The 24,735-nt window shown below is 40.7% G+C and overlaps 1 protein-coding gene across 3 annotated transcripts in view; it reads left to right on the top strand.

Moving 5' to 3' along the window:
* The window catches only part of SDK1 (sidekick cell adhesion molecule 1), a 739,495-nt gene that overhangs the window by 487,567 nt on the left and 227,193 nt on the right, over positions 1–24,735 (top strand). For all 3 annotated transcript variants that reach the window (XM_029057499.2, XM_029057498.2, XM_029057500.2), the window contains 6 exons: positions 3,789–3,872; positions 11,165–11,359; positions 14,636–14,752; positions 16,818–16,985; positions 18,221–18,323; positions 24,158–24,334. In XM_029057499.2, the coding sequence (XP_028913332.1) occupies positions 3,789–3,872; positions 11,165–11,359; positions 14,636–14,752; positions 16,818–16,985; positions 18,221–18,323; positions 24,158–24,334 (844 nt within the window). The remainder of the gene's footprint in view (positions 1–3,788; positions 3,873–11,164; positions 11,360–14,635; positions 14,753–16,817; positions 16,986–18,220; positions 18,324–24,157; positions 24,335–24,735) is intronic.

Below are 24,735 nucleotides of genomic sequence, written 5' to 3'. Positions count from 1 at the left end.
GCTCCAGGCTGTCCAAGGGCTACAGGAAATCTTGCCTAGAAAACAGGCTGTGCTAACCTGTGTATTCTTTCTCAACACTTAGTACAATATTTTGCACACAGAAAGTGCCTTACAAGTACCGTTTGCAAATACTGTCCCTGTCTTCTAGTCCTCCTCCTAGGCCTTCCACTGAACGTGTTCAAATCTGATGTTTTGCATTGATAATAATAGTGATAATAACAATAGTGGTATTCTTTATGACTTTACTATGTGCCAAGCACTGTTCTTCTAAGCAGTGGGGTAGATACAAGGTTGGACACAGTCCTTGTCCCACATAGGGCTCACAGTCTTCATCCCCATTTTACAGATGAGGTAAATGAGGCCCAGAGGAGTGAAGTGACTTGCCCAAAGTCACAGAGCAGACAAGTGGCGGAGTCGGAATTAGAACCCATGTCCTCTGACTCCAATGCTCTTTCCACTAGGCCATGGTTCATTGTTTCAACAAAGATTAATAGTGGTGGTTCCAAACTAAGGTTTTGTTAGCTGCAGTTGTTATAAGTATTTTAAAAGATAACATGCACGTAACTTGGCAGTGTGGCAGTTACAGATAGATTTGTTGCTGATTAGTTAAGGGGAAATTTGTTATCCCACTTACTATTTGCGAATCAAGTGATTTAAGGAGTCTATGCAAAGCTGGATAATTGAAAATCTGGCTTAATTTTTAACTCACTCCAGTTTTTTAATATTTTATTTTCTAATAGAGTTTTAAAACTGTTTTGCCACAAATTACAAATTGGAGAAGTTTGGGTAATAATTTTTTCAGCTTGATAAAAGCCCATTATACTTTACTAGAGCGAGAGGGGAAGGAGAACGGTACATAGAAAGTGCCTATGCTCTATGACGACGGGAACATTAGCTCAACAGTCTGAGTCCTTTTTGGTAGCCAGTATTTTGTACATTTGTATTTCCATGTATAAAGCCTCTCGCCCTTCACTACCCAACAACCCCTTTCTTCCAATTGAAAGAGCAGAAAATATTTCTGTTGGGAACACCCATCCTCAGCATTCTACCCTTCCTTTTTGGAAATAAATTGCTTAAAGTTTTATGTGGTTGTAGGAATTTACAAGTGGTAATAGACAAGTGGAATTTGGACATCTACAAACTGAAAACTAAGGTTGGTGTCAACTACAGAAAGAAATTGGGAAGAGTTTTGGGCAGGAGAAAAGCATAGCTTTAAGTATCTGTCAGGTCAATAAATCAGAGTCAGTCCCCCTTAATATTGTTTGCTCAGGTTTTGAATAGTGTTTCCATTCCGATCTGCACTGTGCTTTCTTCAGTTTCACCTCTTTGGTCCCTAAAAATATACATTCAGATCTACATCTTTTATGCTCTTGATATTCAGCCTTTTCGTAGCCCCACAGCACTGTGTACAAATCCTTGCATCCTTGCTATTTCCACAACCTGTAATTAATTTTAATGTTGGTCTCCCCCCATACAGCAAACTCCTTGAGGCTAGGGATCATGTCTACCAAGTTTACTGTATGCACTTTCCCAAGTGTTTAGTACAGCTCTGTGCACACAGTAAGCACTCTCTAAATACTAGTGATTGCTTGATTAGTTGGGAGATAATATTCAGTTATATACTCAAATTTATACTAAAATAACCTCAGTAGATTACAGGTCTTCTATCCTGGGAAAATTAAGTAATATCCTTATCATTTTTATTATTTTAGAGACTATGTCTGAATGATAGAATTGCAGATTTATTAGAAGAAATGCCTATTCAGCCAAAGCAGAGGAGGAGCTTGAATAATTAATCAGTAGATTTAATATTTTGGGAATGGCCGATCTGGGTAATCTCAGTAAAAGTGAATCTATAAAAATCCAAATCATTCAGGTACTAATGCAGCTCTTCACCTTGTCTGTGTACTCATTCTGCCTCATTTGCTTTCAAATATAGGATCTTTATTTTTATTCCGAAAGGAAGATTTCACAGAGTTAGAGCTAAGGGAAGATGAAGTATCAGTAAATAATCAAATCACAATAAAAGCAAACATAGAAGCAGCCTATGAATGTCTTTGTTTTCTTGTTATGACAGTGAAACCCAAACGACTTGAACACATGTAGAATTTGAACTTACTACTATTTTTGTCTCTGCTGTAAAATTTTGAAAAAATCTGGTAGTTTGCTTTTCACTGAAAGTCTCTTTTTAGTAATGCCTCTATTTTTTTGTTTCTATTTGCACATAATGGAGGTTTTCTCTCAACCCGAAGATAAATGAGAAGCATTGCTTTAAGTTATTTTAACATCCATCCAAGTAATTAATCTTTATTTTGGAGAAGTAGAACTATTAAGGCTTTTTTCATTTGAATAAGCTGCACTTATCTTCTGATAAAGAGTCACTGATGTACTATAGTACTTTATCAGACGTGCTTCATAAGATGGTGTTTAGTTGAGATGCTGAAGAGAACTATCCTTAAATATAATCTTTATGAACCTCTTAGGATTGCTGTACTACACTGTGATTTAACACATTCCAGGTTTCAAGTCTGTAAACTGGGAAAAGTAGCCATTGTACTAAGAAATTATTTGTTTCTTCAAAACTTAGGCAAATTTTGTATAGGGTATCTTTAAAATATGGAGATTGTTTTCAAATCACAAACCACACTATCTACAGGTCTACTTGAAACATGATGGAATGCCTCCGTGAATAATAATAGTAACTGCAGTATTTGTTAAACGCTTACTATGTGCCAGGCACTATTCCAAGCACTGGGGTGGTTACAAGCTAATTGGGTTGGGCCCCGTCCCTGTCCTACATGGGGCTCACAGTCTCAACCCCCATTTTACAGATGAGGTAACTGAGGCACAGAGAAGTGAAATGACTTGCCCAAGACGACACAGCAGTCGTGTGTCAGAGCCAGGATTAGAAAACATAACCTCTGACTCCCAGGTCTGTGCTCTATCCACTAGAGCATGCAATCACAGGAATAACAACGGGAATAGAAACAGGAAGGATGCTAAAATTAGGTTAGTATTAATTGGACTGGGGAATGGGTGTCAAACTGAGCCTCTTATTCCACTCTTGGGAATTGCCAGAGAATCTCTTGAATCGAGAGTTTAACACTGGATCCTAGCCCCAAATAAATGGCAGTTGTGAAAATGTGGTTAATCTCAGGGAGTTGATTACTTTATCAGTTTCTCTTTTGTCTTTTGTTCTTTCTCCTAATTCTCTTTTAGTCTTGTCTGAATCATGCATGTGGGCATGTGTGCAAGCGTTCCGTGTGCTTCTCATCTTTCTTTCTCATCTTTCTCCCTTATCTCCTTCTCTCTCGTTTCCCTCTCATCTCTTTTTCCCTCTCTTTTGCATGTCCTGGGAAGATATTTCAGGTCTGTAGGGCATCCCTGTTTATGACTCCCTAAAATAATGTTGATCCTGAGATGCTAGCAGTGCCAGGATAAAGCGCTAGAAAAACTTTCTCTAACGCTTATAATTTTGATTTCTTGAAAAACCCGGTTTCCTCTTAAAGGGTGTGTCACGTGATCAGAATAACACAGGGTTTCCTATTCAGACGGCAGGACTCAGAGCACCTAATCCCCCTGTTTCCTCTTAGTTCAGTGATTCAGAAGACATCTTTTCCAGTGACTGAGATATCGTGCCCCAATGGAGTGTTACTGAATAGTGTGATTGGAACTATATACTTGAATTTGTTTGTGCCTAACAATAGGTTTAGATACATAAAAATTCATTTTATGTTCCTAGTATATCCATTTCTCTTTGGAAATGATTCTTATATTCTGTTTTAAAGAACCACCTTATTTTACTGCTGAGCCGATGAGCCGCATTCTAACTGAAGTGGATAAGACAGTGGACCTCTTGTGCCAAGCAATGGGTAAGTATAAGAAGTTACTAAACAAGCATGTCAAAAAGAAAAATGGCAGCGCTTTTTTCCTTTTGGAATTTTAGTCAGATCTGTTTGGGAATCGTCGTGTATTACACGTTAACATATTTTAGCAATACAACTTCTATATATTAGTCATCTACAGATGATAGACCAAGCTATCCTTGATTCCCGTTTCCTCATATTCCTTTCTTTAGAGAAGAAGAATAGTAGTATCTTGAAGGGCTCAAAGGTGTGTTTTACCTGATCATTTAGAAGAATGTCTTTTCCAGTACCCTCATACCGGTCTCTGTTCCGTGGTTGAGGGTCTGATAGAGACATTCTTTGAGAAGCACAGTCACGGATCCTCCTTCCTCGCTCAATTCCTGTGGCAGTTGCTTGAGCATACCGAGTATCACTTTGGTATGAGGCTCAATCTTTTCCTTTCCTTTCCTTTAAATATCAGTATAAGTAGAAGTTCAGTCTATAAATACAGTGAGTTAAACAACCCATTGTACTCAGCGCTGATCAGATTCTTTCTTGAGTTCTATGAAAAATTCAAGGTTCCACCCTTCTTAAATTCAGAGCTGAGGAATTGGGATATTAAAGGAGAAGGGCCACAAAAATGATTAAAGAGGTGCTTGGACTTTGTGACCATTTGGAGACCCTATCAGCTCTGTGAGTCTTTGAGGTTATAAAAGAAAGTCTTAAAAACAAATGATTGGTCCAAGATGTAAATTTCACCTCTTGAGGGTTTTGGAGGGAGGTAGCTATTTGCCAAATCCACCATGTAGGAGAGAGGATTTTTTTTTAATTGCTTTAACAGGAAATCTACCCTCCTGTGAATTGATTTTTGCATAAGTAGGCCTATTCTGTTTTATGTCATCTGCTTTTTCATTACTTAGTGATAATTTGTATTTGCCCAGGGAGATTTGGGACAGATAAATTACAAATGCACTAACAATTTACAGCACTAAACTTTACACTAGTTATGCATGTGTGTTTTTAAAAGTTATTTAGATTGTCTTATTCCTGGCAATTGAATTTTTCTTTTAATTTGGCATTGAAATGTGCAGACATTCCTTCCAGGACTCTTATCAACAAAGGAAAGCTGTAAGGAAAATTGTAATCATGGATATTGTACTGGAAAAAATTGTTCTGAAAAACAGTGTTTGATTAATCCTGCATTCTTTTGCAAGGTGTTTCCAATTGCACCCACTTGCTATTATAAATTAAACTTCAAAACAAGGATGATGATTTTTAAATTAACACTATTGCCAATGTTTACACACTCACAACTTTGTATGTGACTATCCTTTATTTCTGAAGGTGATGCAGGATGACCCCAGAAAGGGCAGCTGTGTGACCTAGTGGGAAGGTTTTTGCGTGGGCCAAGGAGTCAGGGGACATGGGTTCTAATCCTGGCTCTACCACTTGCCTGCTGTATGACCTTGGAAAATTCACTTCACTTCTCTGTTCCCTAGTTTCCTCATCCGTAAAATGGAAATTTAATCCTACTCCCTCCTACTTAGATCATGAGACCCATGTGAGATGGGGGCTTTATCCAAACAGATTAATTTGCAACTGCATCAACACTTAGAACAGTTTTTGACACATAGTAGCTTAAAAACTATTATTATTATCATTATTATAACATTCGTGAAGGCATCCAAATAATTTCAGTGACCCAGAGATTTTTTTACTGTGGGAATAGGCACTGGTTTACACACAGTTCCTTTTGGCTCATCTGCCCAGAGTCCACCAGAGTGGGAAAAGCTAGCTTCAGACCAAACAACCTCAGCCTTCAGACATCTCCAAGGAGGTTCTGAGAGAGGTGCAGTGTTGTAGTTAGTGCTGCAGCCACTTAGTGCTGTGGTTTCTACCACTTGTCTACTGTGTGACCTTGGACAAGTCATTTACTTTCTCTATGCTCAGTTTCTTCATCTGCCAATTGAGGATTCAGTATCTGTTCTCCATCCCCCTTAGACTGTGTGTGGAGCCATGTGTGGGTCCAGGAATGTACCCAATTTTATTATCCTCTATATACCCAGCACTTGGCCTAAAGTAAGGACTTAAGACCTCTGATCTGTGTTGATGGTGATGATTCACTAGTCAAATGAAAAGGGGCAAACGGAGTTTGGTATTGAATTCCTTCTGATGAAGGTCAGGGTTCAGCTCTATTCACAGATACATATTTATAAGACTGATACATATTTATAAGACTGTGAGCTCATTTTGGGCAGGGATTGTCGCTTTTTATTGTTGTACTTTCCCAAGTGCGTAGTACAGCCCTCTGCACACAGTAGGTGCTTAACAAATACAAATGAATGAATATATATAGATATATATAGATAGATAGATATAAATAAAACTACATAATTTAATGGCATTTGTTAAGCACCTACTATGTGTTAGGCACTATACTATGTTCCAGGATAGATATCAGCTTAGCAGGTTGGACACATTTCCTGTCTCTTATGGGTCTCACAACCTTAATCCTCTTAATCCCCGTTTTACAGATGAGGATACTGAGACACAGAGAAGTTGACGACCCACCCAAGGTCACACAGTAGACATGTGGTAGTGTTGGGTTTGAACCAATGCCCTTCTGACTCCTAGGACAGTGCTCTATCTACTACGACTGTGCTCGGACTTCATACGGGCTGAAGTCATCTCTGTCTGGTAACAACAAAATGAAACAAAACTGATGACCCCAGATTAAGTAACTGAATTCATATTTTTTAAAAACATGATTATGGAAGTTAAGAACAGCCAGCCAGATTTGGAAAGCCAGATCTCTGCCATTGAGCTTTGTGTTCTGAATGGTGTAATAAGATGATGCCTTCATTTATGTGTTGCAAAGAATAAAGAAGGGAAAATCTTAAGGTAGGCTTACTAATGAGGAGACTGTTAGACTACTCCAATCAGGATTACTCTTTATGGGTTTTTCTGTTCTCTCATTCATGTAAGCTTTGCATTTTATAAGGGGATCACTCTTTATGGGTTTTCCTGTTCTCTCATTCATGTAAGCTTTGCATTTTATAAGGGGATCACTTTTTTTTCCCTTTATCTCCATTCACTTAGCAATGAGACTGCCAGTTTCCCATGCAAGGTTGTTCAATAGTATCAATCACTTAAACAATCAATCATATTTATCGATTGCTTTTCATTCATTCAATAGTATTTATTGAGCGCTTACTATGTGCAGAGCACTGTACTAAGCGCTTGGGATGAACAAGTCGGCAACGGATAGAGACAGTCCCTGCCGTTTGACGGGCTTACAGTCTAATCGGGGGAGACGGACGGACAAGAACAATGGCACTAAACAGCGTCAAGGGGAAGAACATCTCATAAAAACAATGGCAACTAAATAGAATCAAGGCGATGTACAATTCATTAACAAAATAAATAGGGTAACGAAAATATATACAGTTGAGCGGACGGGTACAGTGCTGTGGGGATGGGAAGGGAGAGGTGGAGGAGCAGAGGGAAAAGGGGAAAATGAGGCTTTAGCTGCGGAGAGGTAAAGGGGGGATGGCAGAGGGAGTAGAGGGGGAAGAGGAGCTCAGTCTGGGAAGGCCTCTTGGAGGAGGTGATTTTTAAGTAAGGTTTTGAAGAGGGAAAGAGAATCAGTTTGGCGGAGGTGAGGAGGGAGGGCGTTCCAGGACCGCGGGAGGACGTGACCCAGGGGTCGACGGCGGGATAGGCGAGACCGAGGGACGGCGAGGAGGTGGGCGGCAGAGGAGCGGAGCGTGCGGGGTGGGCAGTAGAAAGAGAGAAGGGAGGAGAGGTAGGAAGGGGCAAGGTGATGGAGAGCCTTGAAGCCTAGAGTGAGGAGTTTTTGTTTGGAGCGGAGGTCGATAGGCAACCACTGGAGTTGTTTAAGAAGGGGAGTGACATGCCCAGATCGTTTCTGCAGGAAGATGAGCCGGGCAGCGGAGTGAAGAATAGACCGGAGCGGGGCGAGAGAGGAGGAAGGGAGGTCAGAGAGAAGGCTGACACAGTAGTCTAGCCGGGATATAACGAGAGCCCGTAATAGTAAGGTAGCCGTTTGGGTGGAGAGGAAAGGGCGGATCTTGGCGATATTGTAGAGGTGAAACCGGCAGGTCTTGGTAACGGATAGGATGTGTGGGGTGAACGAGAGGGACGAGTCAAGGATGACACCGAGATTGCGGGCCTGCGGGACGGGAAGGATGGTCGTGCCATCCACGGTGATGGAGAAGTCTGGGAGCGGACCGGGCTTGGGAGGGAAGATGAGGAGCTCAGTCTTGCTCATGTTGAGTTTTAGGTGGCGGGCCGACATCCAGGTGGAGACGTCCCGGAGGCAGGAGGAGATGCGAGCCTGAAGGGAGGGGGAGAGGACAGGGGCGGAGATGTAGATCTGCGTGTCATCTGCGTAGAGATTGCTTACTGTGTGCAGAGCACTGTACTAGCTAAAATGCCTATGATGTGTTTGGTAGCAACAGGAGGAAGCAGCAGCAAAAGGAACTATACCAAAAGCATTTTAGAGGAGCTTGGAGAGAACCAGCTGAGAAAGGTTTCTAGAAAAATCTGGCTGAAGGAAGCATGTACAGAAGTTTCTGATTACCGACCAACATCTGTACTGAATTAATATATCCTCAAATGAAGATAGATCATCTTTGAGTTGAAAAATAAAACATTTGCCTTGTTGTGGTAATAATACCTCGACTGACCTGTGATAAATGCCATTTTTATAAAGTAAACAACTTGTTAATTATAAGTTCTGGATTCAGTATTTTAAATTGTCTTGTAGGTTAGATACTGTACTGTACAGTGGCAAGAGTCATTTTGGATATACAGTTTCTTTTAGCAATAAGAATCAGCCCGATAGAGGAATTGTTCTGACATTATATATTGTAAAAATTATCTCCAAATAAGTCACACTCTATACTTTTCCCCTTACTTGAGCATGCTGGTTTTGTATTACATCTACAAGGATGCTTGTTGCAAAAATACTTGTGAAAGATATAATGCATTACAGTGCTACTGCTGTTATATAATTAATTGTTTCCTTTTAATTTTGACATCTTAAATAGGACTGTATGTGAATCATTTATTAAAAATCAAAGTGACATCAGGTACAGGTAGTCTGTTCTTTTGTTTTTCATTAATTGTGTTTTAATCTTGGGGGAAAAAGCATATTATAATGAAAAGGGTCAGGAAACCCAATTAGAACAAAGAAAGGAATTTGAGAGCACATTATTTCAACGTAATTGATGACATTCACTGGGTTTATTAAACATCAAAAAACCAGTTATACCACTTTATTTCAGAGGCTTTCCAGGTATTTAAAACCTCTAATAAATTCTTAGAACAAGCGCCCTGGCTCCCAGCCTCTACACTCTTTCAAGAATGATTTATCGCCACAAAATGTGATTGAAATGGATAATAGTATTTGATGCATGCCACTGGGGTGGTATTACTTTCTACGAGCCTTACTCAGAGGTTTGAGCTCCTGGAAGGAAGGTGCTGAATAAGTGCGAGTTATTATTGCTGCTATTTATCAAGAAGTGGACAAACGTGGAGGGATTGCTTTTAGTTCTTAAATGGGTATGGTGCTGTTTATCTAAAGATAACAGGACTGGCCCTGGAGCCTTCGGGGCTTATGGTCAGAGCTGCTTTTCTCCATCCTACTGAAAGAACAAAGATAGCAAATGGCATGCCTATAGGAATAGCAAGATCAGCAGCATTTCAAATACAGATCATAACAAAATAAACAATGAAAAAAGTGTGGTTTTTTTTTTTTTGCTCCTTGGAGAGAAGGACTGTAAGTGTGTATTTGGGGGCGGGGGCGGAGTTTGTGTGTAGGTCAGAGTAAGGCCAGAATTCAAGTATTCTGCTTCGTACCCATGAGGCAGAAAATCCTGCTCAAGCTTGGGGAGGGCTGCAGGTCAGGTTAAGCAAGACTCAAAGAAAATCCAGCCAGGTTTGATTCCGATTCAAAATGGGTGAAAGTGTCTTTTGGTCTTCTGGTTTGATCACGGGAGCCTGCCGTCAAGCTGACAGTCCACCATATGCCCACAGTGCATTTAGCCCAAGGTCTTACAGTACACAAGTGGTGGAGCCTGGATTAGAACCCAGATCTCCTGACTCTCAAGCCCATGCTAATTCCACTAGGCCACACTGCTTCCCCCATTATTTTTCGAATACCTTCATGTCCCCAGGGGCAAGAGAACGCTCCTTATTAAAAGGCGATGATTAGGGATGCCTTCTACCTGATAAAGGTCTTAATATATATGTAAATATTTCCATAGAAAATTAATAGCAGATCAGTAATTTTTTTTAAGGGAGAAACAAAGCCCAGAAAGATGGAAGATGCATTCTTCCTGTGGAAGCAGAAGAGAACCAAAGGAGTAATAATAATAATAATAATGTTGGTATTTGTTAAGCGCTTACTATGTGCCAAGCACTGTTCTAAGCGCTGGGGTAGACATAGGGGAATCAGGTTGTCCCACGTGGGGCTCACAGTCTTAATCCCCATTTTACAGATGAGGGAACTGAGGCACAGAGAAGTTAAGTGACTTGCCCACAGTCACACAGCTGACAAGTGGCAGAGCTGGGATTCGAACTCATGACCTCTGACTCCAAAGCCCGCGCTCTTTCCACTGAGCCACGCTGCTTCTCCAAGGAGCCAATGTAGACCCCTGATACTGTTGTCCCAAATGAGACAGACCCTTTGGGCTGGGTCAAGTGATGCTAGGACCCCACAATCATGGGTTTGGTCCAGGACCCAGCCTGGCCAGGTTAGTCTGAGTCAGAGCAAACATTCAATCAATGAATCAATGACATTTATTGAGTGTTTTCTGTGTGCGGAGCACTGTACTAAGCACTTGGGAGAGAACAATACAACAGAGTTGCTAGACGTGTTCCCTACCCACAAAGGCCTTAGGGTCAAGTTGTGGAATCAGACATTAAATTATGGTTATATACGTAAGTGCTGTGGGGCTAAGGGTGAGTTGCGTATCAAGTCCTGATAGGATACAGATCCACGTTCATAGGCAATGCAGAAGGGGTAGGGAGTAGGGGAAATGAGGGTTTAGTGAGGGAAATGGGGAATGGGGACGTGTGGAGTGAACTGTTTTTAGAAAAATTATCTGGGCAGTAGAGTGAAGTATGGAATGGAGTGGGAAGAGACAGGAGGCAGGGAGGCTGATGAAGTAGTCAAGGTGGGAATTTCTTGGCTCTACATTGCTCTGTTGTGACTGCATAGATTTACATCCTTTTTATTTTGACAAAAAATCCATACAAACAATAATATTTGCATATATATTATTTTAATGCAGGGGTCCCTGTCCCTAATCTTGAGTGGTACAAAGACTCTGTTCCTATCAGCAAACTACAAAATCCTCGGTACAAATTGCTAATGAGTGGCAGTCTACAAATCCAGAAGCTGCATCCTGATGACTCTGGCATCTTTCAGTGCTTTGCTCGTAACGAAGCTGGAGAAATTCAGACACATACCTATCTGGAAGCAACCAGTGAGTAGAGAATTTCATTTACACAAAATGATAGAGATGAACTCTTCTAGAATAACTTTATGGAAGGATTTGCAGCGGCTTTTCTTCCACAGCTTTGTGGGAGTAGATACATTACTAGAGAAATCTAGATTGGCATTTTCTGTTCTTCCGACAGTCTATAGTGTATGAGCATCAAATATTCTACTTTTTTGAAGAACTATTTTCAGAAAAGATATTAAAGTTTTCAGTGAATAAGTTTCATTTTTCTTCCTTTTTGGTCCTTTCTTTCTTGAACTATTATTGAAAATTATAATTCTTTAATAAATTACTTTGATTCTTGTAATTTTGTATTAACTGAAATTCTTAGGTATATATTTCTCTAGAAAAAATTAAGATTAAAATGTTAGCCACTCCTATGATAATTAAGGTGTTCTCTTAAAATTAACTTGAGCTTAGTGATTTCTGAATTACAGCTTATACTCCTGCCCCATGGAATAAAATTCTCAGGAATAAAGTTCTCAGCTCCAGTAAGTAGTCAACCATGTGAGTTTCAGATGATTCCCCTAAATCAAGGTTTAGCAAGAGGCGAACTGAAGGCATAGTAGGATAAGTATCTATAAAGCAAATTATAAAGTTCTTCGCAACACCAATTGAACTTTTCCCTAGTATCTTGTCTAGTTGGTAAAATTAGCAGTATCAGAGAATGAATCATTGGGATAGAAAGGTTTGGGTACTTCTGTGGAGGGGAATTTCTGTGGATTTTTGCAGCAGAAAACTCTTGGATGCTCTTTTAGGCTCCCCTAGAAATGTGACTCTCAATAGGATATGTCTTCTGTGCATTTAGATCCATACCATTTGGGTGTTTGGACACCCCACAGCACTTATGTAAATATCTGTAATTCATTTATTTATATTAGTGTCTGTCTTCCCCTCTAAACTGTAAGTTCATGATCAGAGAACATTTCTGCTAACTCTGTTGCACTCTCTCAAGCTCTTATTAACAGCCATCTGCACACAGTGAGCACTCAATAAATACCAATGATTGATTGACCATTTGTCTAGTTTTATACCAGTCTGTTTTTCTGCTAATTTATCTCAGCGACAGTATTGATAAGGCACCAGATGTCTTCATTTGGGGTATTTGTGTTTAAAATGCCCTGCATCCCTCTGCCTCAGCTCCTGGTGACACTTTCTAGGTTCCGCATATTTACATAAGATACTTCTGTTATTTCTGGTTGGGCAAAGGAATGTCCAGTTTTTTTGAGTGGTCTCAGTGGCTGGCCACCCTATTATAGATGTGTCTAGGGGGGAAGTGTCCCCAAACCCATAGTTGTTTGGGGCATATCGATGTGGAAGAAAAAATTTACAGACTCTGTGTTGTGTTTAGGAAATGGTATGTCAGAGACAAGTTTATTACTTCTAGCGCTTCTTCCAGCACTAGTAAGGACTGGCAGTTGACCGGCAGAAATTTCCCAGATAGACAAGGCCAGCTCAACTTCAAAAATGCAGTTTCTGTATATACATTTGGTACAGCATTCATAATGATCAGAAGGCTACAATAAGAGAAATACTTTAGGATAGAAAGTAGTAAGTCCCTCAGGCAATTTCTGTTCAGCCGGGATGTGCTTTGTTCTAGGTGATCTGATTCTGCTGATAAGCAGGGCTGGGGGCCTGTTGATTAATTCAAGGGGGTAGTTTCATCATGTTGAGGATCCCTCCTAATGTGCTTGGCTCAGAGCAAACTTGACTACTCAATTTGCCAATCAAATAACCAAGCTATCTGAGTCAATCAAATAACTAGGCTTGACTTGAATAAACCAGATCATCAGGCACACCCAGAGTGGTCAAGCAGAACTAGGGCTGAAACAACTCAGAGGGGAAAGGTCAGAGAAAAAGCGGGGACAAATGCAGGGCCTTGACCACCGTGCTTCCACATCAGGTATCCTAGGTTTTCCAGGTTTCAGGATGTTCCAGATCACTGAGAGGATTAGAGTTAATTTTCATTTCTAGAAAAGCTCCAGAGACATTCCATTCTGCGACAGGCAATACTATTAGAATCCAGCAGAGAATTTAGATTTCTTCTGGTCTGATTTTGGGGTGCTGAAAACCCCTGAAATAGAGCTAATAGTTTGGCCCCTCCCAACCTTAACATCATTCAAGGCAGGTATGGATTTCAGGCCTCTTACCAGCCATTCCTAAGTAAGGCTATATAAATCCCCACAGCTATGACTGAAATGCACCAACAAAAGGCAAGCAAAACAAGTTTTAATTCAGAACATAAATAGAAGGAAACAAGTACAAAATAGATTTTGAGCCCCCTAGGGATAATCAGTTTAGACACAGTCTATTTCCCACGTGGGTCACACTGAGATTGAAGGTTTTGATTCCTGCCTGAGAATTCTAAGGCTTAATTCACTACGTGTAGTAAGTTATTTCTCCAGGCTACATTTTGGATCAAAAGGAGGGTTTGTGTGGCTATTGTTGATGGATAATTTCACCAGTCGGGCGGCCACCTGTGGCTTGGCTAACAAATGCCTAAACCAAGAGCCAGCCCTGCTTTGTCCTCTCAGGAACCCCTTAGCCTCTGTGTGACTCAGAGATGCCACTGGGATTCTTACAACACAGCCTACAGGCAGAAATGCTACCCCAGAAGGCACCATTGGCCTGGAAATTTTGTGACGGATTATGTTCTGGCAGAGGAAGTCTGCGTGTCCCTCGGCAACTCTGGGGATGCCACCTCGGAGGGCTAGATCCAGTGATGAGGGAAAAAATTCTTACTCTGCTCAAGAAAGTGATGTACTTTATATGATCCCAATCTAATCTGTTTGCAGTAAATGTGATGACATGCCTTTTGGAGAAAGAGAAGAAGAAAAAAAAAAAACCTAAAAATCCCTTACGTGGGAATAAAATTACAGCTTCATTTAAGTCTTAAAGTTAACCTTGTCAATTTTCTGATGCTTCTAAAGAAGAGGAGGGCAAATGGGTTTGTGTTTCTAAATTGTATTCTACCCTGAATATTTAATTTAAATATTCTTCCTGTCCCATTCATCTTCTCAATTGTCAATCCATTACCAACATGAAATTTTATTTTCCGCTTAGATCATAAACAAAGTTAGGTAAATCCTGAGAGATGAATTATGAAAGGTTGCAGTCACTCCTGAAAGGTTTTCATTTTTTATTGCCTTACATGTCTCTTCGATTAGCTCAGTAAAGGAGTATGTGAAAAATACTTTTGAGTTTGAGGATCTCTCAGGGTTGATCCAGTGATATTTTTTTTTATTTAACTTTTGAATTCAGATATCGCACCAACATTTTCTCAGCGCCCAGCAGATACCACAGTCACAGATGGCATGACAGCAGTTCTGACATGTGAAGTTTCAGGGGCTCCAAAACCTGCCATAACATGGAAAAGAGGTATGTTTTTATGTTTCTGTGACACATTCTCAATTCACTTCTTATGTCACATCAATTTTTCCATCTTCGGTTAGGAACTCTTGAAATAATAGAGTGACCCAGTTTTGTGTTGTGTCTTTACTAATAAGGAGGCACCTTATAGTATCTATCACACCATGGTGGCTTTAAATGTTAGTTGATAATAATAATTAACTGTGGTATTTGTTAAGCATTTACTCTGTTTCAAGCACTGAGTGAAATACTGGGGTAGATACAGTCAGATCAGGCAGAATCCCTGCCCTATTTGGAGTTCACAGCCTGAGCAGAAGGGAGAGCAGTTATTTAATTGTCATTTTTCAGATGAGGAAACTGAGGCCCAGAGTTGGTAAGTGACTTTTCCAAGCTCACACAGCAGGCAAGTGACAGAGCTGGCATTAGAACCCAGGTTAAGAGTAGCAGCGTGGGCTAGCGGTTAGAGCTCGGGCCTGGGAGTCAGAAGGACCTGGGTTCTATTCCTGGCTCTACAACTTGTCTGGTGTGTGACCTTGGGCAAGACACTTAACTTCTCTGTGCCTCAGTTATCTGTAAAGTGAGGATTGTGAGTCCTACGTGGGACATGGACTGTGTTCAAACATATTACCTTGTATCTACCCCAGCGCTTAGCACATAGCACATAGCACATAGGAAGCGCTTAACAAATACCATAAAAAAGAGTCTTCTGATGCTTAGTCCTGTGTGATGATGAAGCAAGAGGAATTCCTACTCTTCTCTTTCAAACATCCCGAAATTTTTAAAAAAAACCTATTGAAATTCTCCTTTTTTCAATTGTCTAAGCAATGTTTACTTCATATTAACCATTCTGAGCATTATGGTACTGATCCATGAGCTAAAGCATCAGCAAGCAACCTAAAGCATTCATATTTTGAATTAACGCAGATGCCCCAGGTGCCTACAGTTCACCCAGCATTTAACTTATATGTTTCAACATTAGGAGCTGAGTTAAAATGTACCCTGGAGCAACATGCTGTCTTGTAACTTTTTGTAGCCTCCACAGGTATCTTGTAAGAGAATCATTGGCTCTATAGATCTCTCTTCCTTCGAAGAGAGTATTTTAGAGGGGAAATCTTAGTATTCATTCATTCCATCGTATTTATTGAGCACTTACTGTGTGCAGAGCACTGTACTAAACACTTGGGAGAGTACAATATAACAATAATCAGACCCATTCTCTGCCCACAGTGAGTTCACAGTCTAGAGGTCGGCGGGACACAGCCATCAGTGCAAATTAAAAAAATTACAGATATGTACATAAGTGCTGTAGGACTGGGATGGGGAAACAGCAAAGGGAGCAAGTCAGAGGAATTCAGAAGGGAGAGGGAGATGAGGAAAGGTGGGGTTTAGTCTGGGAAGGCCTTTTGGAGGAGATGTGCCTTCACTAAACCTTTGAAATGGTGGAGAGTAATTGTCTGTTGGATTTGAGGAGGGAGGCCGTTCTGGGACAGAGGTAGGACACGGGCTAGGGCTTGGCAGTGTGATAGGTGAGTTCAAGGCACAGTGAGAAGATTAGCACTAGAGAAGTGGAGAGTGTGGGCTGAGTTGTAGAAGGAAAGAAGTGAGGTTGAGGTAGGAGGAGGTATGGAGATGGAGTGTTTTAAAGCCAATGGAGATGAGTTTTTGTTTATTGTGGAGGTGGGTGGGCAACCACTGGAGTTTTTTGAAGAGCAGGGTGACGTGTCATTAACATTTTTGTAGAAAAATGATCTGGGCAGCAGAGTGAAGCCTGGACTGGAGTAGGGAGAGACAGGAGGCAGGGAGGTAAGCGAGGAGTCTGATGCAGTAATCCAGATGGGATAGGATGGGTGATTATATCAACATGGTAGCAGTTTGGATGGAGAGTAAAGGGTGCATTTTAGCTATGTTTTGAAGGTGGGACTGACAGGATTTAGTGATGGATTGAATATGTGGGTTGAATGAGAGAGAGGAGTCCAGGGTAACGCCAAGGTTATGGGCTTGTGAGACAGGAAGGTTGGTGGCATTTACAGTGTAAATTGGTCTTCTCATCTCCCCTTTCTCTTCCATTTCCCAGGAGATCAGATTTTAGCCAGTGGCTCTGTCCAGATTCCTAGATTCATCCTTCTCGAGTCTGGTGGCCTACAGATTGCTCCTGTCTTCCTCCATGATGCTGGCAACTACACCTGTTATGCCATAAATGCTGAAGGATCTCTCAATGCGAATGCTGTGCTAACCGTGTGGAGTAAGAGCCTTCCTTTGGACAGAATCTACCATTAATCCAGGCTTAATCACCATGTCTTTTTTGCTTAGGAAATGTTAACCTGGCTTTGGTCTTTCTCAGTTAATAGAAATAGAATAATGATTTATTGCAGCTAATTTTCAGAAAATCATTGAGTAATTCCCTTAACGTTTTTCCATTTTGTCAAGTAGATAAAATGTGTTTTTGCAGAGAAGGAAAGGGAGCTTTATGAAAATGACTGAAATTTTGGAAAGCTTGACAGAATAAATCCAACAGTTGATTAGAACATGTGAAAACTTTTTTCCAAATCCAACCAAGATTTGTTTTTGTTTTTTTTAACTGAATTACTGGGACGATTCTGAATTATCAATTCATTTAGAGTTGGTTCGGCTTATTTTTTTGTGGAAACAGATAAGAACCTTTTAAAAGTGGTCCATTATAAAATGCTTTTCAGATGATTTATGTCCCTCAGTTGGTCCTCATGCAAGAACCCCTTGCAGTGCAAAACATTTTAAAAAAAGCTGTAGGCCATTTAAAGGAATACTAATGAACCATTAGCTATTGTAGTCTATTCAGTAGGATAACTTCATTGTGACTAGAAGCAGTTCACATCACTCCCTCCAATCCATGTTGTACCTAAAGCACAGACAGAGGATAATAAGATGGAAAAGCCCCAAGATAAGCGGTCCAGGACTCTGTCTCTTCATAGACCATTGGCTAGGGGATTTAATGTAACTACCAGGAAATGCTGTTTTTTTCCCAACTATCCTTTCGTAGTACTAGTATCTTGCTCATGTCAGGCCCATTAGAATTCCCAGTTATATAACATGAGCACATTGAGTTAGTTAATGCGTGGCTTGAGCAGATCACGTGGTCTTTTGAGCACCGTTATGTGGCTTTCGGAGTGGGACAGAGTCATGCATCCTAGGAAACAACCCAAGCCTAGTTCCCAGTATAGGGTTGCCTACATCGGGTGAATAGGTTGGTAATCCTTTTTTTCCCAGGGTAGGGAAAAGGACAAAAATAATTTTCAATCCAGCTCGACACCATTTTTAGAATGTTTTTCCTTTGTCATAGTGAAAACCACCTTTGAGTTCCTGGGGATGTTGCAGTGTTCTTCTAATGACCCATTTTGCCAAAATAAAATGAAATTTAGGCCTTTCAATGTTTTCCATCTGATATGGGAGAAATTCCCCAATTTGTAATCCTATATGAGCTGTGACTTGTGTTTCTTCCAGATCGCACTTCCATTGTTCACCCTCCTGAGGATATTGTTGTTATTAAGGGAACCACAGCCACTTTACTCTGTGGGGCAACTCATGACCCTAGAATTTCCATCAGGTCAGTCTAATCAATTACTCTTTTGTGACATTAATATTTTAAAATATTGAAATAGTTATCAGTTGAGAAGGAAGCATTTTAGGAACCTAGATTTCAGTACCAGAACTCTAATTACTATATCATAAAGTTGTAGGCTGCAACATTAATCACACAAATCCCATTTTGTAGTTCAGTCTTATGTATTATTTACATGAGGTATGTTCCTCTTCATGGCTTCAGTGCAGCTCTTCATGATTTCACTGCCAAGGGTAATTCAATATCCGTAAAGCAGACTTGTTAGGACTGATACTTAATGAGAGAAATAGAGAGTGAGAAGGATTTCACAAGTATTTATATTGGAATTCTGGAATATCCAGGAAAGGTCTCCTGTGGTCCCTAAAACATTCTAACAAAGCAAGGTGTGGAATAAAAGAAACAAAAGTTGCTACAGTGGAATTAGAAAGGAGTAAGTGGAAATTAAAAGTGAGGAAGCATTTTTAATGAAATTATCCATCAAATATTTAGAGAGGTAAGGACTTAGAAGACCCAAGAGATATAGAGCATTTCCTTCCCGTTTAAATTTGGCCCAGGAGGCGAGTATCCAGTGTTTGGTTTTCATTCCAAGAAAGGTACAAGAACTGCTGTCCAAGAGGCTTTCCCCACCTAATTTTTTGGGCACTTACTGTTGGCAGAGCTTTCTAAGCACTTGGGAGAGTACAATATAACAGAGTTAGTAGACACATTCCCTTCCCACAAGGAGTTTAGTGTCTAGATGGTGAGACAGGCATTATTGTAAATTAATGATTTATAATATATAATTTACAGATATGTATACATAATTTATAGATACGAAGAGTGAATATCAAATATCTAAATGTTGAATATAGGATATAAATCCAAGTTCCCCAAATTGGGGAAAGCCTCTTGGAAGAGATGTGCTTTTAATAAGGCTTTGAAAGTGGAAGGAGCGATTGTCTATCGGCTGTGAAGGAAGAGGGAGTTTCAGGCTAGATGCAAGGAGTCGGTGATGAGGGAAATGAGATCAAGGAGCGGGGATGGTGGAGCTGTCTAGAGTAATGGGAAAATCATGGGAGGACAGACTTTTGGGGGAAAGATGAGGAGTTCTGTTTTGGATGTGTTACGTTGGAGGTGTCGGTAGACAATTCAAGTATAGCTGTGCTGAAGGAAGGGAGAATATGAGACTGCAGAGAAGGAGAAAGATCAGGGCAGGGAAGTAGAGACAGTGGATGTAGGTAAATTGCTTGAGGAGTTTGGAGAGGAATGTAGGGGGAGATGGGGAGATAATTGGAGGGAGTCCTGTGGTCAAGGGAGGGGTTTTTTTTTTAGGATAGGGGATCCATAAGCATGTTGAAAGCAACAGGGAAGACTCCATTGGAGAGTGAACGGTTGAAGATGGCACTCAGTGGGGAGGAGGAGGAAGGGGACAAATGCTTTGATAAGCTGTGAAGAGATGAGGTCGGAGGAGCAGGTGTAGGGGGGATTTGGAGAGGAGGTGGGAGATCGCCTCTTGAGATGCTGCTGGGAAAGATGGGAGAGTCAAATAAGAGGCAAGAGGAGGGAGGGACTGGTGAGCAGGGAGATTTTAGGGAGATCACACCTGATGGTTTCAAGTATAGCTGAGTTATATGGAATATATGTAATTGCCCATATCAGAAGTTGGACCGTGCATTGCTGATAATGTTGCCCTTCTCCAACGAGTCTGTATCAATTTCCAAAGCATTCACTCACCTTGCCACCTCCTATCTCACCTCGCCACTCTCCTACTACAAACCAGCCCGCACACTTCGCTTCTCTAATGCTAACCTTCTCACTGTTCCTCCATCTTGTGTATCTCACCATCGACCTCTCGCCCACATCCTACCTATAGCCTGGAACTCCCTCCCTCCATAAATCCGACAGACAATTACTCTCACCGCTTTCAAAGCCTTAGTGAAGGCACATCTCCTCCACGAGGCCTTCCTTAACTAAACCCTCCTTTTCTCTCCTCCCACTCCCTTCTGCGTCACTCTGACTCCCTCCCTTTAATCATTCCCTCTCCCACCCCCACAGTACTTTTGTACATATCCGTAATTTATTTATTTATATAAATTTCTGTCTCCCCCTCTAGACCGCAAGCTCACTGTGGGCAGGGAATTTGCTTATTGTTGTATTGTACCCTCTCAAATGCTTAGTACAGTGCTCTGCACACAGTAAGAGCTAAATAAATATGATTGAATTGAATGAATAAATGGAATGAACTTCTACTTTGCACCAGGCTTACCTCTGGGCCTATAGACTGTAAACTTCTTGTGGTCGGATCATGTCTACTTCCAACAGTATTGTATCATATGTACAGTACTCTGCACCCATTAAGCACTCAATAAATACTATTCATTGTAGTTGGAGACTTGCAGGAGTTGGGGAAGTCAGGGTTAGAGTGACCTCAGCTTTGATCTAGACTGGGGTGGGTCAGACAGAGTTGGAGGGTCTCGAATGGCTGCTTAGTTGGTGATAGCAGGGACATGGTAGGTCTACTGGAAAAAAATAAGTGTTGAGGGGCTTTGTTAATGTAGATATTTGCTCTGCTGACACTTTCTGGCATTTCTTAATTAACATACCAATCAATCAGAGATTTTTCTCCAGTCCCCACTGGGTACAGAGCACTGTACTTGACCTTTGTCTTATACTCTGCCTTACTGGTGAGGAACCAAGCAGAAGGAGTCTAGTGGAATGGTCTAGTGGAAGGAGCATGGGTCTGGGAGTCAGAGGGCATGACCCGGCTCTGCCACATGTCTCCAGTGTGACTTGTCCTTCACTTCTCTGTGCCTCAGTTACCTCATCTGTAAAATGAGGATTAATACTGTGAACCCCATGTGGGATGGACTGTGTCCCATCTGATTACCTTGCAGCTAGCCAGCCCTTAGAACAGTGCTTGGCAGAGAGTAAATACTTAATAAACACTACAATTATTATTATAATTATTAGGAGCCTCCCTTCTCTGAAGTCACGAACACCCTTCTCATCGACAATTCCTCTTAACTGTTCTTGTGGCCAATTTTCATATATTCATTTTTTTGGCTTTTCTGTTTGTGTCCAGCTCTCCTGATTTGGTTGCTGGGGAGTGGAGGTGGGGCTCTTCATTATTGGATTTTTTTCCTCTCTTTTTCCTATCACTATGAAATTGGGGAAGTGGAAAAAGGGGATGATGATAACCTGCAGGACAGAAAAGAGTAGTACAATATACTACAGCAATACAATACAACAAATTCCGTAGTATCAGAAAGGTTAGCACATCTGTGGACATAATACATCTCTAGAGGTAACTGTTTATTAAGAGAAATAAGATGATTTCATGTTTTCCTGTTTCGATCATGTGATACAACACTATGGGATCTGTGATTTATTTATGAATTACAATTTCAGAAAAAAACCTGCTTTTCTAAAGAGAAGAAACCGGAATCAATCATTTGCATTTACTGAGCTCTTACTGTGTTCAGAGCGCTGTGCTAAGCCCTTGGGAGAGTACAATACATTAAGTTGAAAGACACAATCCCTGCCCTCAAGGAATTTACTGTCTAGTGGAGGAGTTTACACATCAGTGGAAGAGACTAATTGGGAAGGTAGTCTTCTAGCCCAATCAGGGGACATGAGGGAAAGCACAGTCCTGTAGTCAGAAATCCATCTCTGCAAAGGCAAACTCATTTATTTCAGCCTAATCCCAAGTCAGTTTTGAAATATTCTGATAATTTGTTTTCACAAACCACTTTATCTGATGTCTAAACAGAACAAGACACAAAAAGGCTATTAAGAAACATCTGTTTGAGTTTTGGGATTGAGGGGGGGAAATTATCTGATAATCCTGAAATCAGTGCTTAGTACAGGCAGGGCCTGGCATACAGGAAGCACTTAACAAGTACTACAGTTATTAAAATAAATTTTGGTTTAGTCCAGAACAGACTCGGTTATTAACAGTTAACATTGCTAACATGGAATTCCATTCTTGTGTACTCCTTCAGAAAAACTCTTAACAGTGTCTGAAAGTGTGATGCTGAGGATGAAGTAACACAATACTGGAAGCAGTTCCACAGGGGGAGTTTTCATTAATGAAATACTATCATCACGGGTGCCGATGATGATCAGACATAGCCTTGAAAATAAACACCAAAAAGCGCCTTCCCACCCGAAATCCTTTCCCACTTTGCCCTTCCCCTCTGAGGTAGTCTAAGAGAGAGTAAATCAATATTCTTTCCAAATGACTCAGAATAAACCATTACTTGTTCTGGGCATTTGGGTGAGTAGCAATTTGCAAGACTGGCAGAAGGATCAAGTAGGGCTGGGCCATGAAAATCAAGCAATTCTTTCATGTCTACAGGTAATTCTTCCTGGTTAGGAATAGGGAAAGCTGATCATTGTATTCCCATTGCTAGTGAACAAATAGAGAGCTTCCATCTCTCTGTGCTGTCTCTCTGGAAGCTTTTCCAGGATTAAAAATTTGCACACAGACCAAACTTAATTTCAGTTTAAAGTCTGCCAAACACAGAAGACGGGCGCAGGGGGAAAGCGAGAGTTGAAAATTGCCTTGAAAATGCTGAGAGGCTATATTGGAGAAATTCATGACAAAAAGAGAAGGCTTGAACTGTTTTTTAAAGTTGTCAGCTAGGGTACAAAGCAGTAGTCAAGACAATTAAGTCGCTCTATTCTCTTTCCAGTGAAACATATAGCTAATTCTCCTTGCTTTTCTTGGCTTTATTTTAATTTGATTTGCCTGTGATTAAACACATTCAACCTGATTATAGTAATGAGAATGGAATAAATTGTTCATTTGTGGCAGGGGCATTAACTCTTTCTGGCCATTAGGACACTTTTTGTTGTGGATTAGCTGATTTATTCAGTGGATTGGGAAACGTTACCATTCTTCCCTCAAGAGAGCAGCTCATTCATTTCTTACTGGGAGAATCAACCCATTATGTCTGTGTGTAATTTAGGATAAATAGTTTTGAAAAATTCTTCAGGCACCTTGAAAGGTAAGGGTAGTATTTTGAAATCAAACCAATTTATGCATACAAGTAAAAGACAACACCTTTCATCCCATACGGCAATGAATAATCACATCATCTCAAGATCACCTTTGCCTTTAATTGGCTCTAGGGAAGGGATCTGAGCAGATTTCTGTTTTCAAAGAAAAAGACTCAAACAAGAGGGAATGTGGGGGGTTTTGACCTTATTTGGAATTTAGTATATATATAAAAAAATATTGATAGACGATTCATTCAATAGCATTTATTCAGCGCTTACTATGTGCAGAGCACTGTACTAAGCACTTGGAATGTACAAATCAGTAACAGATACAGTCCCTGCCCTTTGACAGGCTTACAGTCTAATCAGTGGAGACAGACAGACAAGAACAATGGCAATAAATAGAATCAAGGGGAAGAACATCTTGAACTCAGCATCTGGGCAGAGTAATTTTTAGCCATTTTTCCCAACTCTTCACATTGTTTAGGTTTGACTCTACTCAGATGCAAACCATCTTCAAGCAGTATTCCTGGTGCATGTTATGTAGATTTGACCAAAGCCTCTAGGAACTTGTGCATTTGTTTGTACTTAAGCAATCTTCCTGCCTGCTAGCATTAAAGAGCCAATGAAATTTCATTTTAATATGGAATAGTTGGGCTGTTTCAACAACTTTAGCTGTATTCTGGCCAACCTCTCTGGTTGTGGGTCTGGAGAATAACAAGAGGTGATGAGATGTTTTGGAAGTTTTTGAATTCCTGGTTCTGTGTGATTTTGTAACCGTAATTCTATTTTACCCATCTTTGGATGCTATTCATATTTTGAATTATTTTGACCCCCAGATACTTTTGGAAGAAGGACGGCATCATAATCAAATCAGCTGCCAGTTCGAGGCTCATGATAAGCAAAGATGGTTCCCTTCTCATTAGCCAGACATGGTCTGGTGACATTGGAGATTATACCTGTGAAATTGTTTCTGTAGGAGGAAATGATTCCAAAATGGCCCGACTGGAAGTAATGTGAGTATCCCGACTATTCATTAAACTTCCTTTTTGATCTATTTACCATCGGTATTAATGCTTATAATTTCGCCATTAGAAAATTATCTTTGCTCTGAATTCTCTCCTTGCAGCTCCAGAGACCTGCACAGTGCATCAACAGAGTTGCAGGGATTCAAGCCATTTTCCCTTGGCCCATGACCCTTTATTAGTCTCTGCTGGATTTGGGGTTTGACTATAGGCTCAACTACCCACAGTGCATCTCTGAGGCATGTCTATCTGTGGTTCTTGTTGAAGGTGTATTAAGGGGAGCAAAGATGTACTCCTAGTAGAATTGCAAAAACCAGAGTCCGTGGTCACATCCACACCCAATTTTGCTCTTTATCCAAGTGGCTTAGACTTCAAGCTGTGTAATTGTTGTG

This window comes from Ornithorhynchus anatinus, chromosome 2 (assembly GCF_004115215.2).
Source record: "Ornithorhynchus anatinus isolate Pmale09 chromosome 2, mOrnAna1.pri.v4, whole genome shotgun sequence".
NCBI classification, from domain to species: domain Eukaryota; kingdom Metazoa; phylum Chordata; class Mammalia; order Monotremata; family Ornithorhynchidae; genus Ornithorhynchus; species Ornithorhynchus anatinus.
The sequence above is the reverse complement of the archived record's forward strand: the minus strand, read 5'-3'. Positions and strand labels throughout refer to the sequence as shown.